This window comes from Fonsecaea pedrosoi, assembly GCF_000835455.1.
Source record: "Fonsecaea pedrosoi CBS 271.37 unplaced genomic scaffold supercont1.4, whole genome shotgun sequence".
Taxonomy (NCBI): domain Eukaryota; kingdom Fungi; phylum Ascomycota; class Eurotiomycetes; order Chaetothyriales; family Herpotrichiellaceae; genus Fonsecaea; species Fonsecaea pedrosoi.
The window spans coordinates 2,460,759-2,486,955 of NW_013550612.1; the positions used below are offsets into that span (position 1 = coordinate 2,460,759).

The following is a 26,197-nucleotide window of genomic DNA, read 5'->3' on the forward strand; positions in this document are numbered from 1 at the left end:
ATCCTACGATGCCGGGCCAATAGCTCCTGGGCCGTGACACACCGTTTGATGTATTAAACCTGAGCACGATACCTCCAGATCGGGACACTGTCTATTCCAATACGTGTCACGTTGGAAAGCCCAGGAGTTCGCCACCTCAACCTACTTTGCACAATCTTGTCAACATTGTATCGAGCTTCGTGCAACAATGGACGCCGCCACCATTTATCAGACTGTCAACACCAAGTATTCCGACCTCGCCTTACGTGCCGATATTAGTGAAGTCCAGGCATCCAAAAGCACTCACATTGCAGCATCTTTCGGCTATTCGTCAGAAGACCTGGCGTCCGTCCCCACCGGGACGAACCTTGGCCTCTCATGCGGGAACCCACTCGCGACAGCGAACCTTCAGCCCTATGAGAATATGGTTGACCTCGGATCGGGCGGAGGGCTTGACTGTTTGATCGCGGCCAAGCAGATGTTGGCAAAAAGTCCCTCGCCGAGTGGGAAGATATATGGCATCGACAGGAGTGAAGCAATGATCACATTGGCGAGGAAGAATGCCACGAAGACAAACCTGCCCGAGAGCTTGGTGGAATTCATCCAAGCACCAATCACGGAGATTTCCCTCCGAGATTCTTCAATTGACCTGGTGGTCAGTAACTGCGTCATCAACCTGGTCCCGGACGAAGATAAGCCTATCGTCTTCAGGGAAATCTATCGACTCCTCAAGCCGGGTGGGCGGGTCGCAATCAGCGATCTCCTCGCAAAGAAGCCCATGCCAGACCATATACGACAAGACGCAGCTTTGCTGGTGGGCTGCGTCGCGGGTGCAAGCCTGGTTGACGAATATCGACATTGGATGGAGGAGGCTGGGTTTCAACATGATAGCATTGTCTTTATCAACACCGGAAAGGACTTGAACGTCTACCATGATGCGGAGGTCGCGGCGCCTTGTTGTATGGAGGCGACCCTGTCGAAGAGTTGCTGTGAGAGCGGCACAGCGGGCGCCTGTTGCGTCGAGAAAAATGATAGCGATCCTGTCAGCAAGGTTGACTTCAATGAATGGGTGGCTTCATATCAAATCTATGCCGTCAAATGACTGACAGTCATCCAGCAACACCATGCGAGCAGGGCGTGTGATATAAGAGCATGTTTTACCGGATGAGATCAAACGAGGAGTTCATGTAGCCTGAATCGACAATTCTTGATACACCTCCACAATGATTCTTACCGAACCCCAACGACCCTGCAACAACACACTTGATCCTTATCGACGCAGTACTCCTCGTACATAGTAGCGCTGCGTGACGTTCAGGAACATGTGATCTTGTGAAGTAACTGGAAAGAAAGGAGCCTGACTCCAAGAAAATAACAATAATTAATAAATCTCCAACCTCCCCTGGCCAATGACCAATGAACCATGCAATTTGTACCCGGATCGCGGTTCATCATCGGCGTTGTCCCCCGGAAACCACTGCGACATGTCTTCGTTGATTAGTATACAAGCACCTCGTTCAGCGCTCAGCGCTCAGCGTTCAGCAAGTGGAAATGTGACTTTATAATAGTTATTCGTCTACTATTTCCTAGTCGCGCACGATCGAGAGAAATCTCCGTGACATAGCTTGACACAACCAGGGGGGCAAAAAAAAAAAGGAAAGGCACAGGTCACATCACATCATCCAGTCATCTAGGTATCTAGGCATCCAGGCATCTAGGCATCCAACCAACCATGCCTCTGTACGATGTCGAGCACGTCGTCGCCCTGACGGCGGACCAACAGGAACGGCTCGCGAGGGCCTTTACCGACCTGCACTCGACGCGGTTCCGGACGCCCCGGTTCTTCCTCAACGTGCGGTACACGGACTGTTCGGGGCAGGTCGTGTTCCGCAACGGGCGGCGCGCCGTGTACAACCGGGTGATACTGCGGACGCGGGCCGGGGAGCAGCATCGGTCCAAAGAACTCTACGACGAGCACTGCCGGGACGTGATCAAGGCGTGGGAGGACATCGTGGGGAGGGAAGGCGAGTTGGGACTGAGGACGGTATGGGTGATGGCGGCCCTGACGACGGCTGTCGAGTGCGGGATCGCCAGGCCAAAAGTGAGTGTGAGACGCACCACCCATACATTTCTTATCATGAGAGTCGAAACCTCCCACCAGACTCCCTTCCTTCTTTCCTTCCTACCTACCTAGCCTGAGGCAGCTTCGCTTTCTCTGGCATCTTTTCTTTCATCCCCCCCTACAAACTCACGTCACTCAAATCTCCATGATCCAGGTCGGCGAGGAAGACGAGTGGCTCAAGACAAACATGGGCGAATTTCGCAAACTGGCAGCAGCTGGCGACGAGGACTTTGTGGAACTGGTCCAGGAACTCGACTCGAGAGGTCGATGAATTCTCAACCTGAGAAAGAGATAGAGCAATTGTCAATCCTAGATTCCCCCTTCTCTCCATGAACAAAGACCCGCTTTCATGAACTAATTGTGTCGCGGTCTGGCGTGTGTCCATCACCCTCATTCCTTCGCCTCATGCCGTTTCTGCACCTGTCAAAAGTCCCTCCCCAGATCAGCCTCTCTTCATCTCAACGTCGGTGACTTAAACCCCCCATTCACAATGAATTGAAAGAAGGCTCGGCCTGCCAAGCTTAGTTGTTTTCGTGTTCTTTGTCCCTCGGTGGGAAAGTAGAAGGGCGGTGAGAGCGAGGATAAACCAGATAAAGAGAATGTTGTCGGTGGCCCTGCGAGGCGACTCGAATATTGTTGCTCGGAGTTGACGTTCCTCTTGCTTTTCTTGTCGTCGCATCATGTCGTCGTACAAACATGAAACATCACAATGACAAAATCTGTCAAAATAAAATAAAAAAAAACGAAACCGGCAATCCCTAAAGAAAAACATCACATCAATAACTCCTTCCGTACATGATCCCCCCCATCGGCCCCTGATGAGGTTGCGGTGGTCGAGTGGCACCAGGGCTGGCAGATGCCACAGGAGGACGATGAAACATATTCACCAGCTTCCGGCCGACAGTGGGTTCAATCTCGGTGCCATCTCGGGCAATCTTCACCTCACGATTCGAATTCAGTGAGTTTCGAAGACCTCTGGTCCTGTAAAAAGGCAGACGATCCGTCGACATCCACTTGATCTTGAAGGGCTTCCCAAAAGTCTGTGGCGTCGCTGGACTGGTTGATTCATAGCCTTCTCCTGAAATATTGCCGGGGTCATCATCTGTGTGTTGCTCTTCTTTCTCTTTCCCTTCTGAGTCTGCTTCCCAGAAGATTGTCCCTCTAGCCGAGTCGTCGATGATTCGTCCCTTGGGTGCGGTCGCCGTAGCCGGTGTCGGTATGGTCAAAGGCAGGTCTGCTGGACTAGGCTCTCGCGTCTCCGGTCGTGGCTGGTATTCGATATTCGCCGCGGCCTCGTCGCCGATCGCCGATTCCATCCGCGCATATCCAAAGTACTCGCCAGACTTGTTTGCCGAGAAGACGAGGTAAACATTCTCTGCGGTCTAAAATCTGTCAATGGCAAAGTCGATACATTCCCATCAGCCTTCACACTTACCTGATACGCATTGTTCAACACGGCCTCATTGTGGGCTTGCGTTGCCCATATTCCGCTGACGACGCTGCGCTCCAAATCCTCAATGGTCAAGCTTTTTACCACGAAGAACCTCTCCTTCACCTTCTCTATGGGTTCTGGCTCTGTTGTCATTGTCCCGTCAACCATCGATGTTTCATTGGGCGCCGTATCGGCCTCGGTTGTCGCTTCGGTAGATGCCGTTGGTTGTTGGCTCGCAGTTTGCGATGATGTTGCTGTTGCAGAACTTCCACGCCGTAACCGGCAAACCAGTCGCACCCCTTGGAACCGCGAGTCGTGGAAGCGAGCCATCGCTGCTGCGCAGCTAGCCTCGGTCTTATAGTTAACAAAGGCACAGTTGCTCTTCGAGATCAAGAAGACGCTCTCGATTTCTTCAGTCGCATCCCTTGCGAAGTGATCTTTGAGGTCAATTATATGTGTCGCGGGGGGTAAATTGCCAACCCAGAGGGCATGACCAGATTGCCTTGGTTTCCTTGGAGGACCTCTGAGCACGGATGTCTGTAGTGACGAATTTGAGCTAGATCTCCTGACTATTATGCAGGTCAGATGTGTCAGTTCACGCACAGACCCCTTAACGCGGTTATAGACTTTCCATACCTTGAGAATTTGATTGTGGATAAACTCCTGCTGCCTGAGACTGTGCAAGGCTATTGTCGAGCCGCAGTTGTGGCACCGGATAGGCGGTTGGCAGCCGGGAGCCGTAGGGCGAAACGTAGCCCGCGGTCCCATGTGGTTGTGAAAACTGTGAATGCGGATGTTGTTGACCAGCCGCTCCTGGATTGTGCATCATTGGCTGCTGTACCATAAACGCTTGATTTAGGTACGATTGAGAGCCGCCTGGGCCTCCTAGGTTGCCAACAAATTGCGGATAAGCCGCTCCTTGCTGCTGCTGCTGCTGCCGCGACGGAGTTCCTTGCACATACTGCGACGGGTACTGTTGAGCATACGGGGGGTTGATATGAGCGGCAGTCTGACCTGCAAAATGCGGCCCTTGGTGATACTGATACATGACGGATGGATTAGTGGGAGCGGAGGGTTGGTAAGGCTGGGTATATGGCGACTGTTGATAATGGCGCATCTGGTACTCTGGCAATGCCGCCGCGACACTCGACATATCGAGTCCTGCCGTGCTTGGAAAGTTTCCAATGGCAAACTGCTGTCGAGGATATGGTTCGAACTCCATATTGGCGGGTTGTCCCGAAGGGGGATTCGGAACGGGTAGAGACGTTTGTGGAGGCCGCTCTGCAAAAGTCAGTCCTGTCGACCACAACACTGGGGGAAAAGTGACCTCTTGATAGATGCTCGTCGCTGTCACGCAATCTGGGATTTTGTCGAAGGGGAGGCTCGTCGCCCATACCGAAACCCTCAAATATAACGGGAAGTGTATAGTAGTGCTGTACCCAGAAGACAGCCATCGGTCAGTCCATATTGCCCCAAATGGTGAGACACAAACAAATTAAGCGCCAAAAGATGGTACCTCAAATAGGTATACCTAAGCTAGAAGTGAAGTCGATCTTGTTCGAACCGAGCAGGAGGCTGAGCACGGATCAGGAGAGATCCGAATGATCTCGTTGGTTGTTCAGAGGAATTCTGTTGAGGGCTCCTTTATCTTGTTCGTATATTCGAGAAAGGAAATGAAACAGCCAGCTCGGCGCCAAATTTGGAAATGAGCGTGCTTGACAAGGGTCCTCGAGGGTGTTTCAGAGGGCTAGACAGAGAAGCAGTCAGAACTATTGGTCTGAGTAATGGTGCGCAAAAGATGAGCTCTGGTGAGAGAAGAAGACTCATGTCCAACCGTGTCTCATATCTGGCCTGAGCGGCATGGATGTTAATGACTGGGGGGGCCATAGCGACGCACATTCTACTCAAGCCTTTGGCACATAGCAAGTAAAATTCGACAACGGCTTCAGGGTCCACTTCAAGCTGGTGGCTGATGGAAGAGTCCACTGTATGATTGGGGGTAGCGGGGATAGAGCCCTTGTCGAAGGCGTAGATGATCAGGAGTGAGGAAGACACCAACGGTTTGGCGATATCCGAGACTGAGAGGATGCCGAGGATCGATAGTTCTTTTTCACCAGGAGAATATTCCAGGGAGCTTTTACCCGGGAGCGAAACGAACAGACTGCAGAGTCAGTGGTTTGTCAACGGTGGATGGAACGGTCAAAACAGAAAGCGTGTATTGGCTCGGATCATATATGCGATACTGTGAACTAGTAAAGGGACAATTGTGGATATAGAACAAGACGGCGGTAATGCGCGACCACCAATGCTGGTACAGAGTAATCGATCTGGACCCAAGGGAGCAACTTACCGTCAGACCACGAGTGGCTGAAGAATGCTCTTGCCCTGAGCTATCGCTCGGAAGTCGTGCCCTAGCGGGGGTTCGCATACAGAACAGCACAACGGGAGGCCTCCAACCTGTGAGATCCGCAGGGCTGCTAGAGCTGGTACGGAATTCTTCGTACGTTTGTTTTTGCATGGCATGTGGATCAGTGGGGGACGTGGTCTGGCTGCGTGGATTTTTCTCTCATCTGTCCTTTTCGAAGCTAGTGCGGCCATGACCTTGGGCGATCCAGAAGGGATTTTTGTTCACCTGGTTCGTATACCTCGACGACGGATCATGGTATTGGCAGGCAAGGAGGAGCTCAAAAGAGAAGACTTGAAAAATACCAGTGAATACCAAGGGAGTCCGCAAAAGGGATCCGCTAAGCCACGAAGCCCGAGTTAGAAAGTGTGGCAACGTTCGACAGGGGTAGTGAAGTCTCAAGATGTATGCCTCATGGGCTGTAATTCGCTAGATAGGTGAATCGCCTGTCCGTCGCTTATTACAATAGGCACAGACCGCGGGCAAGGTCCCACCTAATAGTGTGAAGCCTGTTTGCAGTAGTGATTGCGTGCCCATTAGGACGGGGTGATGCCAGACGGAAAGGCGGCGGTCCTGCATGTTTGGGACGACTAGGATATTCCGGTCAAGGGTCAGTGTCGGGTACCGTCAGCAGCTACATTTGTGCGGTGCAGAGTTCAGCTGACCATTGGGTGGTGCTGGGTTCTTTCGACCTGTGGGAGGTTGGGGCCTGGGTGGGCGCAAAGTAGATCCTGAATTGAGCTCTTTGGGAAGTTCTGGACCGTCCAAGGATAGGCAAGCCACACTCCGAACGTTGTGAGTTTCTGCTCCACTGTTCGGCTTCTGCGGCGATCTGGATTCCTTGCAAGTGGACAACTGTCGAGAACTGCCACAGTCTGATTGTCACTCAGAATCACACCAAATGGTACGAAACGTCATTGCAAAACGATTGTTGTTATCCAGCATGTACCACAGCAAAGCTTATCTTACGTTTTGTTGTATTCACCGCAAAAACCAAACGTGACAAATGCTGCCTCGGTGTAGATCATACTTGGAACTGTTGTGGCGTTCACGCGATCGGCTACGAAGTGGGAGTGCCAATACAATCGGAGGAGCCCCCGCAATGGACGGGAAAATCTTTTCGCGTCTCTGTGTGTTTAGATGACAGAGGGTGTTGTATTGGAGACCGCCGTTAGGCAGGCCCGGCGCAGGGATATTCCATGACCTCTGGGACAGATAAGAACACACTTTTTTTTTTCCCGAATAACTGCTGCCCGTTTGTCCCCCAACCTAAAGTATGACGGTAGAATGGCATCATCGGCAGACGATCGCTACGCACGACGAGCCTTGCTATTGTTAGAACGACGCAGGAACGGTCAAAAAATCTGATCATCACCTTGTACAGACTGTTCCGTGTCAATCAGCAATTTGCGTCTGGCCCGAATTCGTGGCATGCTGTCCGAATGGTCCTTTGGGTCGAAGGTTGGGTGGCAACAACAATGTTTCTCCAGTTGATGTCGATCATGTGGCGGAAACGGCACCACAGAACGAACTTGTCTTGGGTCATAGAGAGAAGATCCGACGATGTGTTCCAGATGAGTGGCTGGACGTTTGCCTGTGGCTGAGCAGCCCGGGTGTCAAGGGTGTCAGGGTGTCTCCAGGATTCCGGAGCAGGGTCCTGCTCGACCCGATGAAAAAAGAAAAATATGGAGAATGAAAAAGATGCGATTGTTGTGCATTTCCCATCTGTTGGAGTTGCCACAGAAAGTCTAGCGATCTTCGGAATGGAAAATCTATCCAGCGAACCCGGGGCTTGCGTCATAGGCTTGGCACCACTAGTGTCCTTGTTCCAACCTCATTTCTTCATCCACATGATCATCACTGACTATCACTTCCACTTCCTATATTCGAACATGCTGATCGCTAAAGAAATGGAAAGTCCTTCGCAGCTAGGCTCCCATGAATGTCTTTTGTTGTCTGAAAACATCCCCCCTGTCTGTGACCGCCTAATACACTAAATCAGTCCATCAGCAGCACCTGGAAGTTTTCTCCAATACTCAATACTGTCTGTTCAATTCCTTATCCCTATGCCATAATTAGAGCTACAGAGTCCCGTATCGTCTATCGACAGGCCAAGAGGTGACTGAGACACTTTCCCCCCTGCTCTCTTCTGACTCCGTGGCAGCTTTCCGACTGGCCTCGCTGATTCGAGCTAATTACCATTGTCCCCATCATCCCCGTCCGCAAAGCCTGTCCCAGATCTAACTTGTTGAGCCCATTCTTCTAAAGCCCCATGCATTCGCCACTGGCCGTTTCGCTTCCCTGACCTCTCCACCATGCTGTGCCTCAGGCGATACTGCCCTCCCACATGTCTCTAGCTAGCTTTGGGCGCGGTTCGCGCTAAGCAGACTTCCGCGCCCTGTACACTCAATTTCGGCATCGTGCCTATACGAAGAAATCTTCGAATCCTTCCTTCATGAGACGAGATGCTAATTCAGGATACGATCAACATAACCAGAGGTCGGCGTCTCCGACCATGTCTTTCAGCAGTCGTGTAAAGGGAAATGATCGTCTCTCGGCCTTCAGGATTGCTCACTTCGTACAGGTACTTTTGTGTTTTAGGAACTTTCGGCGACTGTGGCGGGAACAAAGAAGGGAAATGGAACTGCGCAAGAAGGCTTTGCTGCGAAGAAGAAAAATCACACCACTCGGTGGAGCCAAGCAGAGCGACCCGGATCGGCATTGTCTGCCATGTGTGGTCGATAACAATGCGTTTCAGGTTCCTGAACATACCTTTGGCTGGCGAGACTTGTTGTGGCAAGGAACCTGCAGCCAATGGTGTTGTAATACTGTGAGAAGCCTGTCTTTTCAGCCAACCCAATCATCATACAGAATCGTCTATTTTCTGAAAATTTGGCGACATCCACTGTCGACTATTGAAACAGTTCACATACTACACTTCACAGTGGCACTGAGGGTCGTGGATAGTGGACCTGTCGTTGCAGATGGGCAACGTCTGCATGAATTCAAACCGGCCGAGTGTCAACGGCTTCAACGGCCGGGTTTGTCTGGCAATGAGCACAGGCCCAATCAGAGCGTCACTGCAAGAACCTAAGAGCCCTCTTCCTCCACTGGTCCACTGATTGGTTTCCTGAGGCTGCTGTTCCTCAGAGGTATCGGGGCCGATCGTGAGTTCTGACTCTATTTGCTCGAGAATGCATCTGGGCTTCTCACTCTATCCAAATATGTCCCATCTCCTCGGCTTGTCAAGTTACTACAGCACACTAGTATTTCGGAAGGAAGGTTTTTGAAGGACCTTGACTCTGCATTCACGGCGGTGGAGTGTTCAGTTCGCTAAATTATCGCAGGATCCTAGGTCTCCATGGTGCACCAATGGCATCCCTGAACGCTTACTCGATATGCCCCTGAAGGGAGACGAGTATTTGCTTGTTTCTGGGTAGAAATCCCCCTTCGTCTACCGCGATCCCACGGCTTTGGTGTCTTCCTGCGTGACGAAAATTCGTTTGATATCCTCGCGTTCTTCAATCCCTTCGCTCGAAGGTTTGATTGGGCTACAAGGATTCGCTAAGCACGTCACTTGCCTACAAGAAACACCCAAGAGACTTCAGAACTCGCTTCCAACAAAACGTGGCTATCCAATGCTTCATTGAACCATCAATCTACTTTCTATAGTTGCCTCACCAACAAGGAGCACTCCTACAGATATCTCGACTGATTTGAGGTCAAGCTGAAATGAACCGATCCCTGACTGTCGGCACACGTTGCGGTCTAGCCGCCACTATTGCCCTACCCGCTCCGATATCCAACGGTCCTTGATCAGAGTCACCAATCACTGATTATCATGTACTCCCTCAAGGCTTCTCCGACCCGCTATGGTGCCACTTGTCTTTCCGACCTCAGGGACACGCACCACCGCAGCACTGTGAGGTCGACTCATGAGCTTATGATGGTGAGCGGTTTGCCAACACTGGGAAGATTTCCTTGTGGGAAGTTGTGGAGCATTCTTAGCGCTTTCTCCCCGAAAAGAACCAAGTTCTCAGGCTCCTGAAGGACTCCCGTCTTTCCCCAAGTTCGCTTGTCGTCCCTCGTTCTCCTCCAAAGTCCAAAATTGCTGAACCCATTCCCATCACATCCACATTTTCTGTCACCTTCCCTTGTTGGATACATCACCGCAACTCCTTACTCCTGCATCTGAGACCTGCCTTGGATACTCTTCCGCGCCCTGGTCTTGTCTTGCCAGACTCTATTCTTATCCTAAGCTGACTAGACAATCGTCTCGAAACCCCTGAATGCTTGTATCATGGCCCTCTTGGGGTTCGCTGACGAATCCAGGGGCAATGTAATGGCACATTCAATGAACATCTGGCTACATCCATCAGTGTGAAGTTCAATCTCCCTGGGTCTTGCTGCTTTCCCCCTGGATTTCAACTGCATTTTCTCTTCTCCCCAAAGACGTAGAGATGCCCCTGTTGAGAAGATACGAGCTAACCCCACCCCTTATTCGCGCAGCTCGTCCTGCCTGGTCCCTCGTTCGTTTCTCCAGAATTCGTTACACATGTAAGTGTTGGTTTGACGAACCCTCCTCCTCGGAGACCTCCTCGGAGACCACCCAGAAGAACAACAAAGGCACCCGCCATTGGACCACGCATGTCCTTTCTTTGAGGACTCTCCAGACCGCGTCTCGCTGCGTCTCCACGCAGAGACAGAGTGAAAATCACTTATGGCGGAACTTGATTGATCGTTTACAAAAAATAGTTTATGCAATGGGAAAAGACACACACACACACACATATCTCTCTCACCATTTGTTCGATAGGAGGAAGCGAACTGTCACCGTCACCGCCTCATATCGAATGGACGGAGATCTCACTGATTCCAGTCAGCCGCGAGAGCAACATACCGGGCACAACAGGGGCTTTCCTAATGAGTCGAGATTTGAAGAACACTGCAGGCCAGAATGGTGACGGTGACAGTAACAGTGACAGCGACGGTGATGGTCGAGGAAGCGTAGTGTGAACATTCAGAGTCAGCATCGGGGCGTAAAAGGCGCAAGCAACGCAGGCAGAGAGGGACATTTTCCTTCTTTTGTCTGCGCGTGTCAGAATCACACTATGCACCATGCACCATGTATGTACCATGCCCATGGCGGTACAAAGGATTCAAAAACCGACTACTAGTACTACGTACAAGAAGAGGTGATGAGAAAACCAAGTAGCTACGACAAGTTCTCCTACTTCTTCAGCTTCTTTTCTTGCCTAGAGATACAATCATCCACATCAAAAAGGGTGACTTGACTATGCGGTGGACTTGATCGCTCACCTGGCTCAGGGGGTATAGTGCCACTGACTATTCTCTCGACTCTGGTAAATGTTTGATACGTCATACCAAGGTACAGCGTGCCTCGGTGTATTCACTAAATAGTACCCAATACTCGTTATTACATTACATCTGCATCATCTTATGCTCCATCCAAAGCCGTTTCTTTATCCAAGTTGTTCTTTTCCCGTCTCCTGGATCGACAAAGTCGGCCACCCACGGTGCTGCCAACCTGTATCCTTGTCGATTGCCCTCCTGGCCCGGAGGTCGCTGAGTCAAAAGATCCAAACCTCCATTCCGCATAGATTTCGTAGCACCGGCTATGATACTTGCCACCACCGTAGGTTATGCATTGACCAAACCCATTCGCAACAAACCCCTTTTGTGCCCACATAAACATCCCAGATCATGGCAACATGCATCATATAGTCATATTCAAGAAGAATCACTCCCCAGATATACCAGCTTTGTCTTGGAGCGAGTTCGTGGGGGAGTATCCAGCACCTCAAAAGAATCGCAAAGGATTGGGCCCATGACGACATCAAGATCCATTCTGGACCTGTAACGGTACTATCGTTCTCCCAGACTCGCCACTTTGCCCGCAAATCGTGCGCCTGCACTACCGCGCTTTTGCAGCTTGTTGGACCCGTCTGACGAAGAAGACAACGGTGAGACCCTGTGAACGATCGGTAACGGCCCTAGGGTGTCTGTGACACCGCCGTAATTGGACGTTGCGCGCGCTGTTCTCTGCTCAACATACAACTGCGCAGCGGAAGATAGGGGTATGGCTGGAAGTTCGACGGGAATCTCGGCCCCATTCTGCACCAAGAGCTCAGCCATTGGGAAGGCTCTGACAGCTCCCCCCGGTGTGCTCGAGTGGGAAGACACTGGACGAGCCGGGTCTGCAGCTGCGAGAGCTAGAAACACTGCATGGGTGTTCCTAGATCGATCGTGCGCGTTCACATTGGCCCGTTGGGCGATGGCCTTGAGGACTCCCTGAAGGTCATGCTTCTTGATTGAGGTCAGTAATGTATCGTCGGCAGACACATATTGGGACACAGCCTCCACGTAAGCCCGCTCGACATATTTGGCCGTTATGAACTTCAGGCGCTGGTCGCGGGTAGCGTTTGGCTCTGGCTTGAGAGATCGATCAAGCCTTGCCTCCCAAACCATGTTGCTGATTCGATTACCGATCAACATGAGAAGCTCGACGATATCGTTGGTAAAAGAGTGCACGTCCAAGGTCAGGGATCGAATCTTGGAAACATGTGTACCCAGAGATCGATGAATCCCGCCACATTCAATGCACAGGATAATCCCCAGATTCAGAGATACCCACTCGACCTTCGCAGCCGAGCCACAATCAGCACAAAACTGGTTTCCATGGTCGTTGTTTCTAATCAGATCGAGCAGCTTGGACGGATTTTCTTCGTAGCTGTTGCTGCTGGTTCTTGTGTAGGTGGGTCTAGCACCCACAGTAATGCGCCGTGTCACTCCGCCCGCGTCACTTCGGTGCGAATAGCCGTGCGGGCCCGATTGTGATGAGCTCTTACCAGTGAACATCTGTCCAAATTCACGTCCGACGTGATCTTTTCGACTCTGCTGAGGGACTTGCCCGCCGGCCTCGACGGCACTCTGCAGCGCGTTGTTGATGGCATTGATCCAGTTATTCATCTCATCCTCAGTTGTGGCTTGGTAAACTCGCTTGTACTGAGGCGTGATGACTTCGAAGCAAAACCGACGCTCTGCATCTCGAGCAATGCGGACGGACGCCATGCGAAGGTCAATTGGCTCGCGATGCAGATCCAACTTGTCCTTCCAATTGCTGTATTCAGAGAGTTTCCCTTGATCAAGCACGATCCAGAATCTAGGAATGGTTAGCACTACCTCAAGGGGAATTGGCGAAGAGCTTACTTGTGCCAGGCTCCTTTAGGGTCGATATGGGAGTTAGGTTTGCTTAATGCCCATAGCAGTCCTTCTTTACGATACTGGCCCACAGAAGATTTGTCGGTCGTGGATATTGAGCTTTCATCAAGATCACGGATACCCTTGAACTTGCTCGGCGTTGGCGCGATGGAGGCTGCGCTCGGCGATGTCGATAGGACAGTGCCCACAGGTAACGTTGAATTCGTCGTAGGCGATAAGGTTTTGATCGATGCATGGCCAAACTGGGAGCTGGTGCTATCCGCCCGGCTCAGATCAGTATCTGACTGATACCCCCCATGGCCATTTTGTGCTGCCGCTTGAGCCGACGTCGGGGGAGGATGATGGGAATCGGGATCCACGGAAACTGGTCCATTCTTCTCGAGATTTCTTCTCTTCTCCTCTCTTTCCGTCCTTTGCAGGTTGTATTCTTTGTCAGCATCAGAGACCTCTTTGACGAGAGCATCCAACTGCGGAGTTAGGCTTTCCACCTTCTTCGCGGTGGCAAGGAATGCCTTGGCCTGGCCATTGGCATATTTTGTGAGCTGCGAGAGGAGCTCTTGTTCTTTGCGGCCACCGTGAAGATCTTGCATGAAAGTCGAATAATCGAATCGCTTGAGCTCAAAATTCTTCCTCTTGCTCTGATATTTAGAATCACTCTCTGCACGTTTCTTGTCCTTTAGAGAATCCTGCCTCTGACCAAGATACCGGCCCACGTAGGCGTAATAGTCTCGACTCTCATCGTCAAAGTCCTTTTTCTTTGCCTCGACTTGTTTAATGTCCATATTATACAGCTTTGAAATGGGATCGATGATCTGCTTCTGCAACAGCGTGCTGTTTCCCTTCTCATATTTCAGTATCTGTTGAGCAATGTTCAGAAAATAGTGGTCGAGGGCAGGCTTGAAAGCCGTTGCATTGGACATGGACGCCTCTTGGAGCGCTCGTAAAAACTCGGACATGGCCTGATTGCACTCCACCTGTGCCTGTTGTGCCGCTTCGGCTTTCTTCAGCACCTTCTTGATCTGGACCTTCATAGTCCCCGTCTTCTGCTCCAAGGCCTTCATGGTGGCTCGGAAAACCGGGCCGTCCTCGACGGTGCTAACGTCTTCCCCCGGCCTTGCGCACTGGACGTCGATAACGGGCAGCGAAGGCGCCGAGGTGGGCGCACTGAGGAGGTTGTCTTTGGGCCGCATCGGTGGCGAAGCTGGAACCTGTGGCTCTGAAGGGCCCTCTGAGTCGCTGACCGCGGATTGGTATGACTGCGATGACGGCATCCTATGCCTCGGAGGCGGGATCGGTATTTCCAGGCCCGGAGAAGCAAGCGGTAATCCGGTTGAAAGGGTCGAGTTTTGGACCCAGAACGAAAAGGACGCGAGGGTATTAAGTCTGTGGGCTCTGGAATCATACTCAAGAAAACTGCAGCAGTTGCGCCAGCCTCCTCCCTTGTCCTCTTGAGCCTTGGGGGGTTTCCAGTGCCAAGTCCATTCGTATGTAACTGCATGACTCCCATGCGTCCCAAAATCCCCGATAAACTGGACATTGGAATTCTTGTGTAGATTTGGGTCGGCGTGAAACTCGCGTGTTACAAGGGTATCCAGCTCTTTAGCATTCTGGGCATAGGCGAAAGTCAGCCCGGATATTGTTGCATCTACTGCGGGGGTAGCCGTCGAGGGAGTCGCAGGCAGGGGCCCGGAGTTCTGTCGCGTTATGAATGTGAAGTGGATTTCGAGCTCGTCTTCGAGATCGAGCCTAGGAAGAAAAGAAAGGGCGGAGGAATCGGGATCCTTGTTAAGACGTTAGGACATGCGGTCCGTTGGGGGGCTTCGTTACCCACTTGAATATACGAAATGGGTCTGTAGTCCGTAGCATCTGGCTTTCCAAGTAGACGCAATGCTGGATAGGCATTGGGTACGATGCTCAAAAGACCTTTCCTTCGGCCATTGCTGACAACGATTGAACTGATGGAGACTGGCGGCAGGTTGTTAGCCATAGTGGCGGGGGAAGGCAATGGGACCTACAGCGCGCTTGATCCTTCAAGTATAGCAGGGCGCCATCGTCAAGTCTGCTGCTGATGTTGCCCATCGCTGACTGCCTGCTATTCAGGCTCGAGAATTAGGATGCGCCAGGATGGGCGGTGGACTATTCCGAGGGGTTGTGAGCGTTGTTTCGGAGGAGAAGTCGCGGGGACGAGACAAAGCAGCTGTCGATACAGAAAAGGAAGACAGAAAGATTGATGCTAAGACTGCAATACTTGGAAGGGTGTTGAGGTATGTACAGATCAAGGTGAGAGAGTGACTTGAGTAATTAAATGATTGCGTACGAGGTAGAGGATCTGATTTGTCGAGGGGGGAAAGGCCGTACTCGTAGACGTAGACGACATGGGCTGCGCTGCGCTGCGCCTTCGATGTGAGACGATTCAATCAAGCGAAGGAAGGCGGATGCGGCGCCACCAGCGGCAGAACATCCAAAAGGTCCCCCTTGGTTCCCCTCGCCAAGAGGAGTGTAATTTGACTCCACGGCCGAGCCTTCTTTGGGACGAGGGTGACGCCGCTCTACTCGGTATACCTGCTCAACCGCAGCATGAGCCCCGCTGAGTGAGCGACCATCACTGGCTCTGCCCAGTTGCTACAACGGTGACAACACTGATAATTTCTACCTCGTCATCAATCAACTACCCATACGAACAGCTTCCGGCGACCTACCCAAACACCCAGATCCCCTGTCCTTCCTATCGTCTACCATGCGTATATCCTAAATCATCTCAACGGAGATCAAGAACCAAGCTTCTCCAGAGACTGTACGCTGATTGGTGTGTAGAGGGAGACATGGTGGCCTTCAAGAGAAAGGCTCTGGTAGAAGTCATACCGGCCTTTTCGGAGCTTGGTCATCCCCTGTATCAGTGTATGTCTGAGAGAAGCTATGGTACATCTCTGTGGCTTCTTGCACATATCTCTGTTTTCCCATCCTCGATCTCGAACAGGGCGGTTTGAGTCATACCAGAGAACAAACATGTCAAGTCTTCAAAAACTCAAACTAACACGAGGCTGAATCCCGTTGGCCTGACTCGTTTTTGCTTCAGGGATGGAATGCGAGGATTTGTCTTCATGAAGCAAGCTTTTAAGGGGGTCGCGCAGAAGCGTGAGCCTTGTCGACGTCGAGGCCGTGGTTGGCCAATGCTACAGACGACATCGAGGCGAACACGCAATATTTCTTGTCGGTGGTGGCCTGCGTCCAACACATATGTTGATGCCCGGGTCGACCGTTTTTGCGAGATATGAGGCTCCCACACCGTAGAAAAACCCGGCATTCTCTTTACCCATACGTCCTTCCGTTATGCTCACTCCCTCGCGCTAATGACTCTGTCTCTCCCCTGCCCTCAACCAATTTTGTCTTCGTCTTCCGCTCGATAAAAGAGAGTTTGGTCGCGATTATCACCCATTCTGAACACCTGCACGGCATCGTTGTTGCACATCAACACCAAATCATCGGCAATGTCGAACGGCGGGAGCTCGAACCACTTGTTCCCTCTCGAGAGCGTGAACAGATGGTGAACAAGCAGTTTCCGCTCGTAGCCCCGAGGCCGATCATCCAGCTCGAGCCGTCGGAGCACATGCATTGGTGGCTGTTCCTTCAGACGCACCACGCTCTGTCTGTAGATTGGAGGTTCTGATCTCGTGAGGGGATGGAGGTCGATGCATTGTGTGACGAACTTGGGTTCGACTGTACAGTTGGTGGATATGACCTGAACGTCGACGATGCCTGTATGGATGGCCATGTTGCTGCCGTTGGTTTGAGCGTCCTTCACGGCGAGAGCTTTGGCTTCCTCAGGGTTAAGCCCTGACTGATTGATCAAATATGCGGAACCATCCACACCTCCAGTCCACCCAACGCCGCCAAAATTGTCAACGGGGGAGTGCCTCTCCGTTAGGATGAGCTGTTCAATCTGCTCTCTCGTGAACGTCCTATCCAACTGCAACACCTCACGGCCAGACATGACATGCGTCTGCGTGGCATTTCTCGTTCCCCATTTTCCATCAAGGTAGTCGTCGCCATGCAAATCGGGATATATGGCCCAAGAGAGCTCCGAGCCTGGCAGGTCGTCTCCTGACTGGAGGTAGCCCTCGCTCCAGTACCGCTCCTCTGGTGAATTGGGAAATTTCCCGTCGAGGTACCGGGTGAAATGAGCCGGGGTTTTCAAGCCGGGGAACCTCTTCCAGGCGGACCCCAGAGCTTGGTCGTCAAAATTGAACGCTGTGAGCTGTCCCGCCATGAACAGCGCGTCAGGCATGCGTTCCCGCCCAGTGACGAGCGAGAGCTGCGACAGAAGATTGAACGGGTATCGTGCGAAGTTTCCCAAGAGCTGATCCTGGTCCACCCAGGCCCAGAACGGATTCTGCGGGCTCTGAAACAGGTCCTTCATCATATAGCCAAGAAAGGGGCGCCATTCGTAGTTGCGGTAATCCTCGCGGTTGGACCACTCCGCGGTGACTTCGGCATGCTCGGTGGCATTACAACCCCAGCCGAACGTTCGGGAGCACATAAAATCGACGTGACGACGAATATATTCCTCGTCGCTCATGCAGACAACTTTGATGTTGTTTCCCCAGGTAATGTTCACCCCGGCCCCGTCAAAGTCCATGCATGATTTGCCGGGAGTCTTTAACCTGTTGATTAGCAAAAGATCCACCGAGTCGGCGTTCTTCTGGACGGTGTAGTAAAAGTGGCGCAGATATGGTGCGAAATAGTCGTCTTCCCAAACGCCAACCAGCGTTATGCGACGTTGTCTCGACGGCAAGTCATTCACACCTGGGAACCTCGCAAAGGCACCGCCGAACGGTGAAACCGGAGCTTGATCCGACTGGTTTCTCGAGCCCGAAAACATTGAATCAAAATTCTTCCCCAGTAAGAAAGTTGCCAGAGCAAACATGGACGCCCAGATCATGTATAATATCTTGGAAGTGAGACGATGCTCCCACGCCTCGTTAGTAACTCGACACAGCAGCCCAAAGTAGCGCCTGACGAGGCCTTCCCGCTACAGCAGCAATGAGCACGTTGCTGATCTTGATCATGTCGATAGGACGCACCTCTGTATGTACCCATTTTGGCAGGCTGAGTTGTTCATCTGACTCGGGAGAAGAGCCGTCACATCCGAGCAGTTCGTGATCTTCGCCGCTGCCGGGGCTCGCACAAGATTCCAAATCGTCGCCGCCCATAGCGACCTCGTCATTGGGAGATGCCGAATATAGTGGTCCAGAAGTTCGACATGCTGAGTTTCCTGAGGGATGGATTATGGCTATGGCAACTGTGTGTGTGTATGTGTGTGTGACGCCCAACCCTCCTCGTCGGTGAGATGTCATGGGTATGGAATGTACCTGGAAGGGAAAGCATCGTGACGCGGCAAAGCGACGTTCCAACGCCACCCCCCTTCCTCTGCCCTCCCTTTTGCAAGCCCTCAGGAGTTGGTTCCGGGTAGCGAGGTATATTGTGATCTTGAAGTGGGGGGTTCAGAGGACAAAGGAGTTGGAGTGGGAGAGGATATGGTTTGACCCCTGGTTGATCATCTCCAAACTAGCCAGCCTTGGCCGCGATCCGGTATTTACAAAGTACCTCGTCCAGCTTTTACAGCTTTACGGGTTTAGTGCTTGCATTCATACCACTAGTCTCAAACAGCTCAGCCCTTCAAACTCTTAATATCTCTCAAATGCCATAATTCCCATACGACCTCGAAAGGAAGATTGCGACTTTCCCCCTTGCAAGTCATGTCGGATTGTTGCGAAGCATGTGACAATTTCGCGGCGTCATTTCAATGATTTCTACTTGTGAGACCCGGTTTTCTCGGTGATCGACCTCCAATGAAGATTTTGACCCACCGACTATTTCACAAGTAGGGCTAGTTTTCTCGATAAGGGTTAGGACATTTAGATACCAACCCTGCCTGCCTGCCTGCCTGGTCACTTATCGACGAGTACGCGGTAGGACGCGTCTATTGCCTATTCCTCGAGGCTCACACGGGTAGGTGTTCTCCATAGGGCATGTTCTCACCTACGAGGGTGCTCGCAGAATTGTCTCCTCCATGGTCGGTTCGGCTACGTAACTTGTCAGTCGACCAAAGACAAACGCAGGCATTGTTCTGGGATAAGATGGCGCAAGGATTCTGGAACATAGAGTCTGGCTGGCGTCTGGCCGCTCTCGATGCACCATGCCACCGGCTACAAGTCAAAGGACTGGGAACATCAACTCGGATCACCAACAGCGACTGACTTGAGGGATACACCGTCGACAGTGCCTCTAGCACCATGACAAGCATCCCGCAATTGGTTGACAACCAGGCACCAGTTCTATCGCCATGGTCGATACGAAGGCTCTGGAAGCAGCTTTCAACGTTGAAGTTCAGCATGGTTCAGGTTTGATATTTGAAGAAGATCAATTTCAGTTTCGGGGCGCTCCCTGTACGAGATAAATCTGTTCATTATATAATGTGAAGATAAAAAAAGAGAGAGAGATAGACTGAAGTCTTTTGAATCTCCGAATCCCATCCTGTCTAGTTTCACCATGACATGACCCCGCGTCTCCTTCGTTCCATGTCGTCAGGCATCCGTTCAAGTCAATGGCCCAGATCCGTCTCACCGACTCCAGTAGCCCTCCATCTTCCACCGCGGCTTCAGCAACATCTCCTTCAACTGGTGGTCGGTCATACTGTTGCGCCACCATTTCTCGTGCACGGCCGCGATGCCGTGTCGATAGTCGTCAAAGACCGGGTGGTTCATGACCCAGTAGTGCTGAATCTGGGAGTAGGGCATGTTGCCGTCGAGCCGATGGACGTACTCGAGCAGATTGTTCTCGGGGGCCAGCATGGGAGTGCGGCCGTCGATGGACCCGATCCGGAGATAGTGCGCCAGCATCTCCTCGGACGGGTGGAGCACCATGAATCCCGCGTTGAGGGCCTTGGAGCGCGGCGCCGGCCACGGGTGCTTGTCGCTGCCGATCGGGGACGAGTCGGCGGCCAGGAGATAGCGTTGGGGTTGGGGCCCTTCGTCGTCTTTTCTCTGGTCCTCCATGCCGAGGTTGTCCCGGATGTCGGTCTCGGGCTCCTCGAAGATGGCATCGAGGGGTTTGAAGAGGACAATGTCCAGGTCCATGAGCAGGACCTTTTCGAACTGCGTGAGGCGGAACACGTTCATTTTGTCCATGACGTGTTTCCAGCGGGGCCGGTCCGGCTTGACCGTCTCCAGCTCGATAGAGGGGAACTCTGCGATCCAGGCGCCCTCGCGCTCTAGGCGGCGTCGTTTCGACTGCGAGACTTGCGGCGAGACCAGGACCACGACGGGAATCGAGTTGTTGGTTCGTGTCTCGGGATCATGGAGGAGTTGGTAGATGAGGAGCCGCACGGACGTGAGATAGACGTCATCTTCGGTGTCTTCCTCGCCGGCATCCTCTTTTTCCGTTGGTGCCAGGTATACGACGTATGCATACTTAGACTCTGGCCGCTGCAGAGTGCCTCCGGGAACCACAGGTCCTTTGGTCGATGTTGCGAAAGGCGACGAGACGAAAGAGCTATTGATGACTTCGTGGTACGCCTTGGATGGTGATGTCGAGCTAAAGAAGAAGATGAAGACGACGAAGAGAAGAGCCCCCGCAATCACCACCTCTCGTGAGCACGGCGTGAACCGACGTGAGCCCATGGTCGTGTCAATCGGCTTCCTGGCACCTAACAATGATAGAAGGATATCACAATAGACAGTGTTGTGTGAGGGCGAGTCGAGTCAGCGGAATGGATTATCCTCGAAGACGTGTTGCATGCACGGGGTAGAAGGGGATGTCCCATCACAATCACCCCCTATGCGCAAGGTTCCACGCGTGAATGGGGATGCAGTATATGCTACGAGTACATCTGTCCTGGGCAGTGGAGACGAGCGCTAATTAACCGAGTCTTTTAGCCTCGATAACACTAGTTGATTACATTCGCTCCAAGAATGCTGTCAGACGAAAAGTTCAGTATACGGTACCAATGGTGCCGATGGGTCAAGTGCGAGCCCACAAGCGACGATCCCCCCCAGTTTAGCAAGTTGAGATGGGGGACGGTAGCCATAATTCAACTTCAACCCATCCCAAGCCTCAGTGGCAACCTAAGCCAATGGTTCAGATCTTGAGAAACAAGGCGAAGCAAGGATCCCATTTTCCATGCAAGCATACAAACTCCCCCTGTTGAATTAGTTGGAGGACGAAGAACAGTCTTGTTCATTAATATCTCGCACTTAACAGCTTCGACCTCGACGTCAAACTCGAAGGGACGCCTCTGAAAGTTAGTTCAGTCACCCCTGTAGGCTCTTCGGTCCAACCATGGTCACTGGATGGATTGGATGCGTGAGGCCGTCTTACGATACGGCGGCAGGTCAAGATGTGTCGGTCACTGTTGAGGTCGGTAGGTCAGTTACATACTGTGCAGGCGTGGGAGAATCTCTAGGGCTCGCAGACGTAGGCTCAGAGAACGGACTTTGGAAAGCCTAGCAGGTCGGTGTACTTGGCCATTGTAACCGTTGTGATCTGAAAGAGTTGAGACTGGACAAACTGGTGGGTCTAGATAGGGAGCAATTATCTGCGGATGCCCCGGCTTTACCACTGGAGTTAGGAGTATATAGGCAATCCAAGATAATCCAATGGTAACGCCTGCCTGGGGAAACGTGATGTCTCGAACAGGGAAAGGGGGCTTCTTTGGACCCTGGAGGAGGATGGAATTGTCATTACATGGCAACCTTGTCCATGTGAATGCGAAGCGACCCAATCTACCACAGATAGACGATCAATCCTGCGGAAGGACTGCCGTGGCGGTTCGGACGTGTCAATGGGAAACAGAATTTCGATTGTCGCGATGAGTTGAACCCATGGCAATGGGAGGCAGGGAAAAGGGGGAAAGACCTAGGCGAACTTTGACGAATTCAAACTCCCATCAAGGAAACCTTACAGAATGCCGACCACACGACAGGAAGCAGGCAGAAATGCTAGAAAGGGTCGGGTGAGGTTAATAAACCGATCAAGAGTCTTAAAACGAGGATAGTTGATTCGGATCAAAGCACCCGAAGTGAAAGCCAATGCTTGATCCCGAGTGATCTTTCCGAAACCTTATCTGGACACTTGCCATTACGCTACAATACAAGTGCAAGACGGTGCCAACCTTCGCCAAGTTTGGGCAACGGTAAGTTCGTTTGACTTTCCATTCTAGGAATAGTGACCCTATCCACCAATGCGAGATACGGTACTATAATGAGTCGAGAAGGGCCGAGCTTCACACAACGATGCAGAGCTATCAAGGGGGAGAAAAGACAACGAGATAATGATGTGCGCACAAGGTACAGGGACGATGTACTTGTAGAAAAGAGTCTCGCCATCACACTAGCCATGGTCCATGTCGAATGGAATGAATACAGAAGGTCTGAATAACTTGGGTCTTGTACTATCAATCGCCAGTGGTGGAAAGACGTAATTGTTGGATGGAGGTGCATACATGATGAATATGAGAGGTAACCAAAGTACTTTAATAGATTGAAATACTTGCTACGTACAAGGCATAGCGTTCAGCCTCGTTGTTCCTGAGGTAAATGTTCCGGTAAAAGTATCCAGGGAACAGATTACCAGGCTAGTCAAGGTAAAAGATCAGGTAGTGGGGTCTCTTGCTTGACTGATAGAATAACTGGATCTCAAAGAGATCGATACCGAGGTTAGCTATATAAAATAGGTGGTATCGACGTGACAGTAGTGGGTGGCGATAGTTGATACCGCTAGTAGGTAGCGATAGTAGGTAGTGATGTGAGATGACAATACGAGGTGGCGATACGAGGTGGCGATAGCAGCGAAGTAACAATAGCGAGATCTCCAAGTGCTAGCACCAGCTAGCTAGATTTGGTGGTGATGGATTCTACTGAGTAATTAATTACTATGCGAACTTACGGCTGTACGAACTGGCGCCTGCACCCGCGCTTGCCCTTGCTCCCCCCCATGATTCCCTCAACCTTGAAACAAACTCAAGGTAAGCCCAATTCCATATCGCGTTGCCCCTTGGGACAACCTTTCGTAGTGATCGAATAAGGTATCTCCTGTTTCATGCATGGCCATGGTGACCTTCGACGCTCTTTTGCTTCCTCTGGCTCGCTCAGCGGCCATCTCGGACAGTCCGTCACCTCCACGATGGCACTATATCCTGGAGACGAACTGTCAAACCGTCGCATAATGCGCCAGAAGATGTGTTCGCGGCTTGTGATATCGCTGGCCGGCCTGCTCATATTCATTTTCCCCATCATCATCTTCTCACACCGTTCAGTCGTCCCCAGCGGCCTTCTAAACGTTGGGCACGTGCGCCAGGGTGTCCTTGACGACGTGAGAAATTCAACTCTAGGGGTGGGTGCGCGATGCTTTGGTTTCCATTTCCCACAGCGGCGACATAAAAAGCTGATGTACTTGGGTTCAGTTCGAAAAAATTCTCGTCATCTCGCTACCAGAGCGATCCGACAAGCGCGATGTGTGGGCTCTGGCTGCAGCGCAGTGTGATCTGTCTATTTCTTGGGTCGATGGCGTGAAAGGGGAGGATATCCCGATCAAAGCCATTCCGGCGGTAAGTGACTTGAACGGACATTGCTTCTACTTCGGTACTGATCTTTTGGGCCACAGGGATGGAACATGCGCGAGTCCAACTCTACACTCGGTTGTTATCGAGGCCATTTGAATGCATTCCAAAGGTAGTTAGCGAACAGTCACCATCAAAAAAGGTTTCTTCCACTAACGCTGTCGTGAAGGATCATTTCAGACAGACTGTCCAGCGCCCTGATTTTTGAGGACGACGCAGAGTGGGACATCAACATCAAATCGCAACTGGTGGAATTTGCTCGGGGACTTCACTACCTCCAGGGGGTGGAGAAGCCTGAAGCCTTGCACTCACCCTACGGCGACGACTGGGACGTCCTCTGGATCGGGTACTGCGGCGCCAAAAGCCGTTCTGGCGACCATAGTTATTGGATCACGCACAACGACCCAACTGTGGTGCCAGAGTCACTTCGAACCGAGACTCGGAAGGAAGGCAACCGCTACCTGGACGACTCTGCAGAACCGCTACAGGGAACCTTCACGCGGGTGGTCACCGAGCCGTACAACATCCGCTGCCTCTGGGCCTACGCCGTTAGCCAGCGTGGAGCACGTCGGTTCCTTTACAACTATTCAGTGCGGGCCAAGGCCCGGACCGCCGACGTGGCCGTGAGCGAGTTCTGCAGCGATGGCGTGTCCGGCGCGCGGTGTTTCGCTCCGTTCCCCCAGTTCGTCGACAACTACCTGGCCGCAGGGGACACGGTCAAGGACTCGGACCGCCGCCCGTTCCATTCTGAGTTCCGCGAGGAGGGGACGAGCAACAACATCGTGTTCCCCGCCAAGACGAACTTGGGAACGTACATCAACAACAGCAGATTATACCAGAGCCGCTGGCCGGACCAGACACTGACGGAGTCGATCAACCCCGACACATATGTCTTTCCACGCGGACACGGAGTGTACTTGTCGAAAGAGCACTTCAAGACTCCACAGAACTATTAGCGACACCTCTCCAAGTCGTGTCTGAACGTGTCGGCAAAAGGCCAGAGAGGAGTGCGATCCTGTCTGTTTCTTTGCCACCAGCACGGCCATTTCTTCTGTCACGATCATGACCTCTTTTGCGGCCATGAATGGACAAGTTTAATTCGTCAGGCTTAGCAGTATTTTGGCGTACCGGATTTAGATGGCAGTGATGGATTCTGCTAGGCACATAATGCTGAAGATTGAGAAAATCTCACCATCTAATCTCTCGACCTCCTGACCTCGCTACCGCATATTTTGTACGTCTGACTTTTCTGCTGTGGCCGCCCAAGTCTAGTGTAGGAGTCGAGATTATTGTTAAAGAGAGAAGAGGCAAGCTCTGGATGAATTTATAGAGATGTTGAGTAGGAGGGGAGTATCCCGGCGCGGTTGGGAGTTTGATTAAGATCGTCTTTTATCGCCAAGAGAGAGCGTTTGGAGCTTGATCTCAGGGTGCTTGTCGGTGCTTGTAGATGTTTACCGCTTTGGGATATCGTCGACGCCGCCTTACGCCCGCCGAGCCTCACACGACACGTACAAGGGGTTCCTGTGGCCTCGTGGTCACCCTAGGCACTCCAACTACGGAGTAGATCAACTGACCTGGTCCGCGTCCGTGCCTTTTCGGTTGACCCAAATAACTTGGTGCCAGGGATGATGCAAAGTCCCAGAGATACCGAGAACTGTGTACTCGTGCTCAGTATCGAGTACGACTCAGCCATCTGCAACGAAGCCCGCCATGACCAATGGCGTCCTAAATCCTTCGTCTCGACTGTTATTTTGGCCCTATCTTAAAATTTGATGGATTTGAAAGTCCCATCCTATGGGCAGAAGATCTGAAGGATACGAGTCTGTAAATGCCGACTGCGAGCATACCCGCGTCTCTGGCCACCAATTTTGATGTATGTAGAGGCTGCATATTTGGAGTCCATTTGCTTTTCTGGACCTTCCAGCTGGATACTGTTTTAAACGACAGCGCCACGGACTTGTCGAGGCTTTCATACCTTTAACCTCCAGCATCTGTTCCTTCTCGATCGATATGTTTGCGTGAGATGGTCTCCTTCAAATGTGCTTTTACCACGTAGGACCGAGTCCAGCTGCGCCCGTGGGACCAAACATAGTCCAGACAATGCCATCAAGGCTCGTCGAGTAAAGTCATCCGTGGGTAGTCTGAATTCCTGGGAGGGACAAAGCGGATGTTTTCCGGACATCACCGAGACTGTTAGAAATTTTACGCTCGTAGAAGGGGTCGACTCGTCGATGCCTAGTAATAATATGACCACTGTCTCGAAGGACCACTTGCTAAGAAGTCAGCCATTGCTTTATTTCAGCTGGGACGGTTTGGAAGGGAATGAGTAAAAGGCGGCCATGATCAATAATTCAATTGGCTGGACTTCGCAGCATTGCTTGGCCTTGCCAAGCCAAAATTTGC

At 51.9% G+C, this 26,197-nt stretch overlaps 7 protein-coding genes across 7 annotated transcripts; 3 read left to right on the top strand and 4 right to left on the bottom strand.

The window, feature by feature from the left end:
• Nucleotides 1–187: 187 nt before the first annotated feature.
• Z517_06696 (uncharacterized protein) lies at nucleotides 188–1,081 on the top strand (the record flags this gene model as incomplete). Its single annotated transcript, XM_013428435.1, has 1 exon — nucleotides 188–1,081. One exon carries the CDS (start codon nucleotides 188–190, stop codon nucleotides 1,079–1,081), a length of 894 nt encoding a protein of 297 aa, XP_013283889.1.
• Nucleotides 1,082–1,711: 630 nt separating this feature from the next.
• Z517_06697 (uncharacterized protein) lies at nucleotides 1,712–2,372 on the top strand (the record flags this gene model as incomplete). Its single annotated transcript, XM_013428436.1, has 2 exons — nucleotides 1,712–2,080; nucleotides 2,256–2,372. The coding sequence occupies 2 exons, from the start codon at nucleotides 1,712–1,714 to the stop codon at nucleotides 2,370–2,372; spliced, it is 486 nt and encodes a 161-aa protein (XP_013283890.1).
• Nucleotides 2,373–2,877: 505 nt separating this feature from the next.
• On the bottom strand, nucleotides 2,878–4,755 carry Z517_06698 (uncharacterized protein; the record flags this gene model as incomplete). Its single annotated transcript, XM_013428437.1, has 3 exons — nucleotides 2,878–3,483; nucleotides 3,537–4,102; nucleotides 4,170–4,755. The coding sequence occupies 3 exons, from the start codon at nucleotides 4,753–4,755 to the stop codon at nucleotides 2,878–2,880; spliced, it is 1,758 nt and encodes a 585-aa protein (XP_013283891.1).
• Nucleotides 4,756–11,823: 7,068 nt separating this feature from the next.
• On the bottom strand, nucleotides 11,824–15,258 carry Z517_06699 (uncharacterized protein; the record flags this gene model as incomplete). Its single annotated transcript, XM_013428438.1, has 4 exons — nucleotides 11,824–13,120; nucleotides 13,168–14,960; nucleotides 15,011–15,144; nucleotides 15,195–15,258. The coding sequence occupies 4 exons, from the start codon at nucleotides 15,256–15,258 to the stop codon at nucleotides 11,824–11,826; spliced, it is 3,288 nt and encodes a 1,095-aa protein (XP_013283892.1).
• Nucleotides 15,259–16,552: 1,294 nt separating this feature from the next.
• On the bottom strand, nucleotides 16,553–18,389 carry Z517_06700 (uncharacterized protein; the record flags this gene model as incomplete). Its single annotated transcript, XM_013428439.1, has 2 exons — nucleotides 16,553–18,208; nucleotides 18,261–18,389. 2 exons carry the CDS (start codon nucleotides 18,387–18,389, stop codon nucleotides 16,553–16,555), a joined length of 1,785 nt encoding a protein of 594 aa, XP_013283893.1.
• A 1,410-nt stretch (nucleotides 18,390–19,799) lies between these two features.
• Nucleotides 19,800–20,858, bottom strand: Z517_06701 (uncharacterized protein; the record flags this gene model as incomplete). Its single annotated transcript, XM_013428440.1, has 1 exon — nucleotides 19,800–20,858. One exon carries the CDS (start codon nucleotides 20,856–20,858, stop codon nucleotides 19,800–19,802), a length of 1,059 nt encoding a protein of 352 aa, XP_013283894.1.
• A 2,500-nt stretch (nucleotides 20,859–23,358) lies between these two features.
• On the top strand, nucleotides 23,359–24,750 carry Z517_06702 (uncharacterized protein; the record flags this gene model as incomplete). The annotated part of the gene is made up of 4 exons (XM_013428441.1): nucleotides 23,359–23,547; nucleotides 23,639–23,782; nucleotides 23,839–23,906; nucleotides 23,964–24,750. The coding sequence occupies 4 exons, from the start codon at nucleotides 23,359–23,361 to the stop codon at nucleotides 24,748–24,750; spliced, it is 1,188 nt and encodes a 395-aa protein (XP_013283895.1).
• Nucleotides 24,751–26,197: the final 1,447 nt, after the last annotated feature.